Here is a 12493-nt window from a genome sequence, read left to right as displayed (position 1 = left end):
TATTATATCCTATATATATCCTTAATATTTTATTTCTTTTTCATATGTAAAGATATTTGCGTATTTCTCTACATCTTGTGCGTATTAAGCAGTGTGTAAGCGTGGCGCAAATCTGCGCTGGACTTTAGACTGGGTTTGTTTTGGTCTATTGAAAAATCTATTATAGTTTCTCAAAATTGCAATGCGCCAGCAATACACATCAGAACGCCTTCCTTTTTAGACCAGACTGCCTATGGGCGCACATATGAGCGCAAATGCCTTTGCTATTAAAACAACCTGGCACAACACCTCAAAACGACTCTTGCGCCAAGCTGAAACTAGCAAACAACTATTGCGTCGCGCCTTGCGCCACATTGCGCAAGAGACATATATAATAATAATATAACACATACTTTCTCAATTTAATTTATTTAATTTCTTTAAAAGTAACCAAGCAACACATTTAGGGCCCTATCATACGCCCGGTATGATAGGGCCCTAAATGTGTTGCTTGGTTACTTTTAAAGAAATTAAATAAATTAAATTGAGAAAGTATGTGTTATATTATTATTATTAAGAACAAAAATATCTGCAAATATAATTTACGTTTTCAAACATTCTTTTTGTTTATTATTAGCAATTCAGTTATATATTAATATACACAATGAGTCTGACAGCAGCTAGTGCAAGGATGACGGTAAAACATGAACGCGGTTATAAATATATTAAAACGTGTTTGTTTGTCATAAAAATTCTTAATAATAACAAAAAATACAAATTTGTGGAATTCCTTACTTCTGGGTTCAGCAATGCTCCCGTACTGGCTAGTGCATTCTGGGAAATTTTCTTACCCCTTGTTTTCGAGTTTCTTTGTTTGAAGGGGTTGCCCTTAACCCTACACCTTCAAGCTAAATAAAATTGGGACACCCCTACCTTTTGGCGTGCACGCGCAAAACAAGGGGTAGGGGTAAGGGGAAGTTTGAGATCGACGTGAGCTCAATCTGCCCTTGCCCTGCGAAAGGGGGGAGCCCTGGGCCAGAAGATCCCTTGAGCTCAGGGCTCTCTCCATGGACAGCATGCCAAACAAGCTATGTATAAATCATGAGATAAGTGTGAACTCTTGAAACGTTAAAAATGGTTACATTAAATGTTAATTTCATTTAGTAAATAAAACTGAATTAATAATCATCATTTTTAAAAGCATCATGCAACTTTATACCTTACTGTGCAATTTTACATTTGCAACAGGATTTCACATCTAGCAAATGTAATTTTAGATGAATATCTTCAAATTAAAAGTTTAAATCTTGATTTTTTGTAACTGTTACTTGACTTTATATTTCAGGTATTAGTTAAAGGTATACCTCCCAATTAAAACTCTTTTTATTTTGTACTCAAATGTGAAAACAGGATACATATATGTATGATATATATATGTATATGTATATATATATATATATATATATATATATATATATATATATATATATATATATATATATATATATATATATATATATATCATTAAAAACTACAAAGTATTAAAAATTAAGGTTTCAGAAAAATTCTGAAAAGTGCAATGTATAATTTGTGTGCCACTAGGAGCCACCCAATAAGATTCTTTTCAAAAAGCAGGGAATGAATGCACAATGACTTCTTGGTACAGATGCTTACAGGAGGAATAATCCATAATGGTCGAGGCTGATTGTGACATGCTGGTGTCTCCCGTCTTCTCCTCAATTTTCTCCTCTGTCTTCTCGTCTGGTTTATCATCTAAATCCACAGACCTGTTCTCGTCTCCTTTCTCACACGTCCCGCCTTCAGAGTCTGACGTCTCCTCCTCCACACCACCGACCTGTCCACTGGAGCGAGAAAACCTGGAGAACAGGATACCGCCAATGCCTTTGCCTATACTGGCCGCTCCTGTGGACAAACACACACGTTTAAACAGTTAAAATTAGTCAAGTCTACCACGCGGGTCATTATTACTGCTGAATTGGTATGCTGTCCAAATTCTCTCAAGATTTTGGACATGTAAGATAATTTTATACCAGTATTTATAGGTTTATTAACTTTACTGGAGACTCCTATTTTAACACTCAAAAATGCTGATGACCCCTCTCCTTAAAAAAAAACAATCACCTAACACATACACACACACACAAACATAATAAATACAGATATGGAAAAGACCATTTTTTTAAAGAATAGGCCCTATTCACAAGACTGTAATGATGCTTTTAATGGTCATCAGAATTTTAAATCCTTGAAAGTTTTTTTTAATATATTGATATTTAAAAATATGTATGAACTTTATACATATTCATTTATGTATTATTTCATCTTTGCATCAAATTACAAAAAACTAATTACCTCTTGTTTAAAAGTTCAGGACACCCCGGAGAACTTTTTTTTTATATTAACAGATGTGTGTGTGTTGAGCATCAGTTAAGACAATGTTAGCACCTGTCAGCTTTAATTGTGGGGAAGACTGGATAATTTTGAGCTTTTGTCAGCTAATTTCAGCTTCCGGGTTTAAAATGATTTTTGGGGCGGGATCAAAATCGGCGACGTAGCGCAGAACTGCAAGTGCAATGATGACGCGTCGGTTTCTCATTATTATTCATAGCTGAGTTTCCTTATCCTATGAGAAGAGCCGGCTGCTTAATTATTCATGAGACCTGCCAGACCTGCCAGTGTCAAGCCCGAGCTGAGAGACATGGAAACCACGGCACACTATTTAGCCGTTCATGAAGGCTCATATGCATTTGTTTCCATCATCAACGGGGTTTGTTGCAGGTTTTCCCCCGCAATCTTGTCAGGGCCGATCATACAGCAAAGCTGTGTGCGTGCTGCTAGAATTTTTGTCGGGAGAGCAGCACGAGAATTAGAGAATGGCGGACGCTGTGTTTTATCAGGAGTTCGTTCACATTCAGACACATCGCCGTGCTGCTGTGTTTGCCTAAATCCTACAGATTACCAGCAGGGTTAATGGTTAAAATAGATGGGTCAGGAGACCTGCTGCACTGAGTCTGCTGGATACGGGAATTGAGGGAGAAGTCATCATTTATAGTGTTTACATGAACACACATCTTTATAATGATATAAATTGTGGTTGTCTGTATATAAAATTACGAATAACAAATGTAGCAGGGCATTAAATCACTGTTCATTTCTTTGCATTTTAACTTTGTAAACTATAAACTCATGCGTCTCCTTTGTGTCTCAATTTGTGAGCTAAATGACAACAACAGTTATTCGCTCCCCTTCTCCCCTGCTGGCCACGCCCACTCCTGCCCGATGCTCGCGGAGATCCACGCCCATTAATCATGCATCTTTTGAAAAAATTCTTAAGTAGACTTTAACTGAAAGAGGGGGGTGTCATGGCCCTTTAAGGTGTTTGTAAGAGTGCATGGGTGGGACAGTATATTTGACGTTGTTCTCTCTTCTCTGCCGTTATCAGTCTCACACATTTGTCTTCCTTTTTCTGAAAGTCTTGATAACACCATTGCAGAGTTTTTACTCTATTATTTCAGCAAATAGGATTGTAAAAAAAATGTTTGTTGTACTCTCCCATTCACTGTGCTTTAAGTTTACCCAACTATGATGACTTCCGCAGCCGAGAAACCCTGAAAATGTTAAAAGGGATCCATTTCAACTAGTGTACAAAGATTGAAAAAATAATACAGATAAAGCTGAGTCCAAGGGTCATAGTTGTTTTGCATATTCCTAATAGTAAGCAGTCTTTTAAACTGTCTATATCAGGGCTGTCCAAACTCGGTCCTAGAGGGCCGGTGTCCTGCATAGTTTAGCTTCAACTTCCTCCAACACACCTGCCCGAAAGTTTCTAGTAAATTATCTAGTAAGAGCTTGATTAGCTGGTTCAGGTGTGTTTGATTAGGGTTGGAGCTAAACTCTACAGAACACAGGTCCTCCAGGACCGAGTTTGGACCCCTGGTCTATTTAAACATAAACAGGAATTACAGAATTATCAAAATTCCGATAATAAATCGTAGTTTTAATCATAATGGAAATTAGAAATTTTTATAGAAAATAGAAATTAAATATAATATAAATATAATTTTAATAGATTTTTTTGTAGAAAATTTACCATGGTTTACCTTGAAACTGGTATTCATGTCAACACTATTTACACACTGCAAGACTTTACTGCGTTACAATTACTTCACAATCAAACGCATGTTGCAATTATAAGTGAGATCAGAGTTTTTGTGTGAGACACGAAATGGTTCTCTGTTTTTGTACAGCTTGAACAAAACATTAGATAGGCATCAAACTTTCTTTGGGTTTTGATCCTTTTTCAAAACTGAAGGCATGTTTCCTGCTGTTGTGGTCTATAAGTTCCTGATGTTGTGGTCTATAAGTTCTTGATGTTGTGGTCTATAAGTTCTTGATGTTGTGGTCTATAAGTTCCTGATGTTGTGGTCTATAAGTTCCTGATGTTGTGGTCTATAAGTTCCCCTTCGGTTAGGGAACTTCAGTGCCATAAGTGGATGAAATCCACGATGGGAGGATTCGGATCAGAAGCCGCTTGTCTGGAGAGTATTGAACGGGCCAATGAATGAAATTATTTGGCAGCGTAAGCTTGCGCAGGTGTGCGGCATCTGCAATTATCTCAGCATATAAGCACACCTGAAGCCAGCAGACGCCATCCTTTTCGCTTCAGATCCTTTCTGAGTGAGTCGATGAGGGTTCCTCTTGCTGATCAGCACTTCAGAGCGAACGAGTGTGTCTCCCGGTCCAGAGTGGGTCTTCGCGGTGGCAGACGGTCGAGCTGGGTTTCTCCCTTGCCTGCGGTTCTTTGGGTCCGGTCCTCCAGAGCGGTGCGTATTGTTGCAAACTTTCCTAAAAGAGCAACACAGTCGTGCAGCACGTCCTTTTCAGGATGGCTCTCCGACTGTGCGTTTCTAGATGCGGGGGTTTCCTGGCTCCGGATGATGGACACAATCACTGCATTGCATGTTTGGGGGTCCAGCATGTTAATGCGGTGCTCGCGGGCGGTTCATGTCGTTATTGCGATGCCATGACCGTTGCACAGCTAAGATCGCGGCTAACTTTCGCAAGAGAGCGAGCCACCCCAGTTGCCTCCTGTTCTAAAAAAGCAGCGGGCGCTCGGGCAGATCTGAGGGTTTCAGCGGGAGATAATCCGCCGCCCACGGGCTCGCGGACCTCTCGCTCCTCACGGCGCTCCATCCAAGCTTCGGGTAGTGGGAGTGATCCGTCTAACCAGATGGTAGCTCTCACACTCGCTGACACCGGAGATCAGATGTCCTCCGCGGCATCGGAGGGTGGGCTTTCACTGTCCGACGAAGATCCAGACCCGCTCGCCCCCTCCGGGCAGGTGAGCGCTGTCAAATCGGATCCTGAAGCGGACATGTTAGCCGTGCTTTCCCGGGCTGCTTCGGCCGTGGGGTTGGAGATGGTTTATCCCCCAGCTCCACGGCCGGACCGACTAGATGGGTGCTACGTAGAGGACCAGAAGGCGAAGCCTTCGAAGCCTCTCGTCCCCTTCTTCCCGGAAGTGCACAGTAGGCTCACGCAGTCTTGGAGGGCACCTTTCTCTGCCCGTGCTGCGTGTGCCTCCGCCCTCACCGCCCTTGACGGCGGAGCTGCCAGGGGGTATGAGGCGATCCCGTCAGTGGAGCGCGCTATCGCGGTCAATCTTTGTCCGCGCGGCGCCTCTACGTGGCGGGGTTTGCCCCGCCTCCCGTCCAAAGCCTGTAGGTTGTCTGCCTCCCTCGGAGCCAGAGCTTATAAGGCTGCGGGTCAGGCTGCTTCTGCTTTGCACGCGATGGCCACCTACCAGCGCTACCAAGCGCAGGCGCTGGCCGAGCTGCACGAGGGCGGGTCCAACCCAAGCTTATTACATGAGCTGTGCACCGCGACCGACTATGCTCTTCGGACTACTAAGTCCGCCTCGTGTGCGCTGGGGAGGACGATGTCCACACTTGTGGTTCAGGAACGCCACCTCTGGCTAAACCTGGCCGATATGCGCGACGTTGACAAAGTCGCCCATATCCCAGGCTGGCCTGTTCGGCGACACCGTCGGTGAATTCACCCAGGAATTCAAGGCGGTGAAAGAGCAGTCGGATGCGATGGGCAATGTCATCTATCGGCGTGGCCGTAAGCCCGCTCCGCCCGCCGAGCCATCCACCTCCACTGTTCCTCGCCGAGGGCGCCCGCCAACGAGTGCTGCCCCGCCCCCGCCTGCGCCTCCGGCCAAGCGGGCGCGGCGTACACCTCGAAAGCAGGCAGCCCCTCCTGCCCAGGGTGCCGTTAAGTCCGGTAAACGGACCGCGAAGCGTCCCTGAGACAGGCCATCCGGAGAAGAGGAAACTTGCTCTTTCCCCGCTGGAGGGCGGGGCCCCGATAACAACGGTACTTTTCAGTGCCACCAAAACATCAGTAAAGAGCACTTTTTCCCTTCCCCGGATGTGACTGCACGAGTTTTGCCAGTCCGGGACGCGCTGCCTTCCGGCTCGCAGACTCTACGTGCTTCGCCAGTGGCTCACGAGCGCTGGGGGGACGGTCTCCCTTCCCTCAGCCCTCCAGCCCCCTCTCCGGAGTCAGGGTGCGGAGCCAGAGCGAATCGCTCTCCTCCAGCTCTTCCGCGGGACCCTCGTGCTTCCCGGATCAGCACACCCACTCCGCGCTGCCCCACCGCTGGTACGTCAGCGATTGTAGCGATGACTCCATTAGCGAGGGCTCTGCCTGCCTGGTTAGCGCGGGCCAGCCCCTCGCGGTGGCTCATACGCACAATCAGACTTGGTTACGCGATTCAGTTCGCGAAACGGCCCCCCAAGTTTACGGGCGTGTATTTCTCCAGGGTCAACCCCCTGTCCGCCCCTGTCTTGCGAGAGGAGATTGCTGCCCTCCTGGCGAAGGGTGCAATCGAGCCGGTTCCTCCAGCCGAGATGGAGAGTGGGTTTTACAGCCCATACTTCATCGTACCCAAAAAGAGCGGTGGGTCACGGCCAATCCTAGATCTGCGCGTTTTGAACCGCTGTCTGCACAGGCTGCCGTTCAGAATGCTCACGCAGAGGCGCATTCTCCAATGCGTTCGTCCTCAGGATTGGTTTGCAGCCATAGAACTGATGGACGCGTATTTCCATGTCTCCATTCTTCCACGCCACCGCCAATTTCTGCGGTTTGCGTTCAAGGGTCGAGCAGTACAAGGTCCTCCCCTTCGGGCTCTCTCTGTCTCCGCGGGTCTTCACCAAACTCGCGGAGGGTGCCCTAGCGCCCCTTCGGCTCGCGGGCATTCGCATACTCAATTATCTCAACGACTGGCTGATTTTAGCCCACTCGCAGGAGCAATTGATTATGCACAGGGACAAGGTGCTTCGGCATCTCCGCCAACTGGGGCTTCAGGTCAACCGAGAAAAGAGCAAACTCGCCCCCGTGCAGAGGATTTCTTTTCTCGGGATGGAGCTGGACTCGATCACCATGGTAGCGCACCTCTCCGAGGAACGCGCTCGCCTGTTGCTGAACTGTCTGAGGGAGCTCGACAGCAAACTAGTGGTCCCACTGAAGTTCTTTCAGAGGCTCCTGGGGCATATGGCATCCGCAGCCGCCGTCACGCTGCTCGGGTTGCTCCATATGAGACCACTTCAGCACTGGCTTCACGATCGGGTCCCCAGACGCGCATGGCAAGCGGGCACACACCGGGTCTCGGTTACTGCGCTGTGTCGCCGCGCCCTCAGCCCCGGTGTGCCTCTAGGACAGGCGTCCAGCCATGTTGTTGTTTCAACAGACGCTTCCAACACGGGTTGGGGGGCCGTGTGTCGCGGGCATGCGGCTGCGGGCCTGTGGATGGGTGCCCAGCTGCATTGGCATATCAATCGCCTAGAGCTGTTGGCAGTGTTCCTCGCTCTCCACCGCTTTTTACCGGTGCTGGAGCGGCAACACGTGCTGGTCAGGACGGACAGTATGGCGGCGGCGGCGTATATCAACCGCATGGGGGGTATGTGCTCTCGCCGCATGTCTCAGCTCGCCCGCCGTCTGCTCCTCTGGAGTCACCCGCGGCTGAAATCGCTGCGCGCCATTCACGTTCCAGGCACGCTCAATCGTGCAGCCGATGCGCTCTCACGACAGCTGTTACGCCCTGGAGAATGGAGACTCCACCCCGAGTCTGTTCAGCTGATATGGGCGCGATTCGGGGAGGCCCAGATCGATCTGTTTGCTTCCCCCGAGAACGCTCACTGCCAGTTGTTTTTTTCCCTGACTGAGGGCTCTCTCGGCACGGATGCACTGGCCCACAGCTGGCCTCGGGGCATGCGCAAGTATGCGTTTCCCCCAGTGAGCCTGCTCGCGCAGTTTCTGTGCAAGGTCAGGGAGGACGAGGAACAGGTTCTGCTAGTTGCGCCCCTTTGGCCCAACCGGACCTGGATATCAGAGCTCTCACTCCTCGCGACGGCCCTCCCCTGGCGGATCCCTTTGAGAGAGGACCTACTCTCTCAGGGACACGGCACCATCTGGCACCCTCGCCCCGATCTTTGGAACCTCCACGTGTGGTCCCTAGACGCGAGGAAGACTTAGGTAACCTACCGACTGCGGTGGTTAATACCATCACTCAGGCTAGAGCCCCCTCCACGAGGCGCGCCTACGCCCTGAAGTGGAGTCTATTCACTGAATGGTGCGTCTCTCGCAGAGAAGACCCCCAAAATTGCCAGATTAGTGTTGTGCTCTCTTTCCTTCAAGAGAAGTTGGACAGCAGGCTGTCGCCCTCCACTCTCAAGGTTTACGTGGCCGCCATCTCCGCTTATCATAGCGCGGTAGCTGGCGGCACCGTGGGAAAGCATAACCTGGTCATCCAGTTCCTTAGGGGTGCTAGGCGAATTAATCCATCTCGCCCCCCTCTCATGCCCTCTTGGGATCTCGCCCTCGTTCTCACGAGTCTGCGATCCGATCCCTTTGAGCCACTCGAATCAGTATCTCTAAGATTTCTGTCCCTGAAGACAGCTCTGCTGGTTGCGTTGGCCTCCATCAAGAGGGTCAGGGACCTGGAGGCATTTTCGGTCAGTGACTCGTGCCTGGAATTTGGGCCGGATTACTCTCACGTCATCCTGAGACCCCGCCCCGGTTATGTGCCCAAGGTTCCTACCACCCACTTTAGAGATCAGGTAGTGAACCTGCAAGCGCTGCCCCCGGAGGAGGCAGACCCAGCCCTTTCTTTACTTTGTCCAGTTCGCGCTCTGCGCATTTATGTGGACCGTACTCAGAATTTTAGATCATCTGAGCAGCTCTTTGTCTGTTATGGCGGTCGGCAGCAGGGAAGTGCCGTATCGAAACAAAGATTATCCCACTGGATTGTGGATGCCATTTCACTCGCTTATTCGAGTCGAGGTCAGCCGTGTCCCCCGGGAGTACGTGCACACTCCACTCGGAGCATTGCATCCTCTTGGGCGCGTGCACGCGGCGCCTCTCTAACAGACATCTGTAGAGCTGCGGGCTGGGCGACACCCAACACATTTGCAAGGTTTTACAATCTGCGAGTGGAGCCGGTTTCCTCAAGGGTATTAGGTAACCCTTTGGTGATTGAGGAGACAACTCGGTAGGGTGTTGAAACACGCTTGCTGCGCCATTCTCCCTAACACGGAGGTACGTGCGCCTTTTTATCTGTCAGTAAAGTTCCCCGTCAGGTGAGCCCTGCAGATTCCTCCGTGGCCCCCAGCACTGACTCAGCGGAGGAGTCACTTGCTGGCCCACTACGTTGTAGGTCTGCCCGCTGGTCAGCCCACGTTTTGGGTATAGGTGCCTGCTATGCGTGATCCCCACTAGGCGATCCCATATGCTCATTCCGCCACGGTTAAGTCCCTCCCCGGGCGGACCCGTGTCTTCCCTCTCCACTAACCACGCTTTTGCTATGAGTACTCCCCCTTTTTAGGGCTAGTCCATATGTAAATTCTGCCATCTATCTCCCCCTTGGGTAACGGATGGCCTCCGCAGCGTCCTCCCTATCGGGATTGCACGCTTCCCAACGTACTGTCGTATTTCCTAGAATTATCTAGATGCTCACGACTTCCCAAAAAATATATCTAAATCCGTAAAACTTCTGTTGAAGTAGGATAAATTAGGGCCAGGGACACGTTGGAGGACCGCGCCCCCCATGATGTGGGTGCGTCATGCTTGCTTGACTATCTCCTCATCGGGGGTGTTGGTAAGGTGCAGTCATTATGGCGCTTTCCATACTTCTCCCATCGTGGATTTCATCCACTTATGGCACTGAAGTTCCCCAACCGAAGGGGAACGTTCGAGGTTACAGAAGTAACCCTTCGTTCCCCGAGGAGGGGAACGGAAGTGCCATACTCCGTCGCTATAATGACTGTCCCTTAGCTGTTTGAAAGTCTCTTCAGCTTAAAAGGATGGCGTCTGCTGGCTTCAGGTGTGCTTATATGCTGAGATAATTGCAGATGCCGCACACCTGCGCAAGCTTACGCTGCCAATTAATTTCATTCATTGGCCCGTTCAATACTCTCCAGACAAGGGGCTTCTGATCCGAATCCTCCCATCGTGGATTTCATCCACTTATGGCACTTCCTTTCCCCTCCTCGGGGAACGTTCCTGATGTTGTGGTCTATAAGTTCCTGATGTTGTGGTCTATAAGTTCTTGATGTTGTGGTCTATAAGTTCCTGATGTTGTGGTCTATAAGTTCTTGATGTTGTGGTCTATAAGTTCCTGATGTTGTGGTCTATACGTTCTTGATGTTGTGGTCTATAAGTTCCTGATGTTGTGGTCTATAAGTTCCTGATGTTGTGGTCTATAAGTTCCTGATGTTGTGGTCTATAAGTTCCTGATGTTGTGGTCTATAAGTTCCTGATGTTGCTGTCTGTAACTATAACCCTGTTGTCCCATGTCTTACTTTTCTAACTTTTTCTTTGGCTGTAGTGGGTCATCACTGGTGTGTTTTTGAGTCACAACTCATTTCACATTGCATGATTTTGAATCATTAACACATCCAGATAATTTTTTACAGGCTAAATATCTGACAGCCTTTGGCAATTCTTGTTGAGTATGTCTTTGATTATTCATTGTGTGACAGTTGCTTGTGTGAGTAAACACCAGTTTGCATCCGTTTTCAGGCATTTGATGGCAATTTTACAAAACCTGTCACTAGACTAACAACACAACATGCATGCAAATTTCTACATTTACATTATATATATAAAAGCAGTATCACTTGTAGCAGTGTGATATGGCTGTATATCGGCACTGGTGGGAGGCGTTCTTTGTCACAAATGCTTAAGTGTCCCAACAGGGATGATATAAAGCCATACGAGTGTGATGTTGCATTTATACAACAGTTCGACAACATAATTTCGTATATACTGTATATTAAAAAAAATTCTGACCCAAAGAGTCTAAAAATCCTTTTGTATGATGAACTACTTTCTTCCACCATTCACTGTCAGAACAGCAGAAACAGTTGCTACTTCACAAACCTCACTTTAGAGCTAGTATTTGAATGATTATTTGCATAATACCTACAGTGATGACAAAACTGGTGATTCTGCTCGTTTATTAATATTATAAGGCTAAATGACATGACATGCCATCAGTCTAGAGACATTTCCCAGTATTTCTCTGTTACAATCAAGAGGTTACAATAATTAACCCCGAGCAAGCCAAAGCAATGCAATCACTACTACATTACTATTGTGTTTGCAATAAGGAAAAACACTAAACAAATGTGGGCTATTTTAACTGAACTAGTCTGCAGTAATGAAAACAGGAGCTGCATTAGAAACCATCAGATGACCAACTAAAAAGTTTTTACCAGAACGGGTTATACAATGAGTGGCCAACATAAAATACATATGCTGCGTCCCAATTCGCATACTTATACTAGGCCCTAAAAGTGTGTACTTTTTTGTGAAGGAAAAATATATACTTTTGAGTGTGTAACAAAAGAGTATGCACGTTTTGGGACATACTACTTCCTCGTTAACAGATCATTGTGTTGCTTAGTTATGAGCTCTGTCAATCATCCACACGTCATCCACATTTCTTTCATATTTAATTTCCTACCTTATAGACAAATTACCAACCTAAGTCACACATGACGTCACACAAGTCCCCGGTTGCAAAAAAAGGCCGGTTGCAATAGCAAACATGTTGTGTTGTGCGGTAGGATGCCAAATTCAAAAGTAGAAAACTTAACTTTTACCGTACACCACACTGCTTTAATGTCAACTGCAGATGTCTTTGGCTAAAAGAGAGCTGTATGAATTGACTCTTCACTAAGCCCCGCCCTCCTTAGTTACTGTTGCTACGCCTGTCAAGCTTTCGTGCCTGGCAAGGCTTTTACAATTTGTATGTGCCGGTGTCAGACATTGCCAGGGATATAATGTCCTTTTTGGCGAACAGGTAAGATATGCGAGAAAGCCAGACAAAAAAGGACTGCAGTATGCATTACAGGGGTATATTCACCACATAATTGAAGCTAGCTTAGCCTAGCCGCCTCATACGCTAACCATTCAACAGCTTAGCTCA

The 12493-nt window shown here is 47.4% G+C and overlaps 2 protein-coding genes across 3 annotated transcripts in view; one reads left to right on the top strand and one right to left on the bottom strand.

Moving 5' to 3' along the window:
• Positions 1–12493, top strand: part of cgrrf1 (cell growth regulator with ring finger domain 1) — a 50573-nt gene that overhangs the window by 3585 nt on the left and 34495 nt on the right. The gene's annotated exons all lie outside the window — the stretch shown is intronic.
• The window catches only part of ddhd1b (DDHD domain containing 1b), a 42174-nt gene that overhangs the window by 1182 nt on the left and 28499 nt on the right, over positions 1–12493 (bottom strand). Inside the window, 1 exon segment of the mRNA NM_001030246.1 lies at positions 1654–1902. Within this exon segment, the coding sequence (NP_001025417.1) occupies positions 1654–1902 (249 nt within the window).

The sequence above is a fragment of the Danio rerio genome, chromosome 20 (assembly GCF_052040795.2).
Source record: "Danio rerio strain M-AB ecotype USA chromosome 20, GRCz13ab, whole genome shotgun sequence".
Classification (NCBI taxonomy): Eukaryota; Metazoa; Chordata; class Actinopteri; order Cypriniformes; family Danionidae; genus Danio; species Danio rerio.
This window is presented reverse-complemented; position numbering and strand designations above follow the sequence as displayed.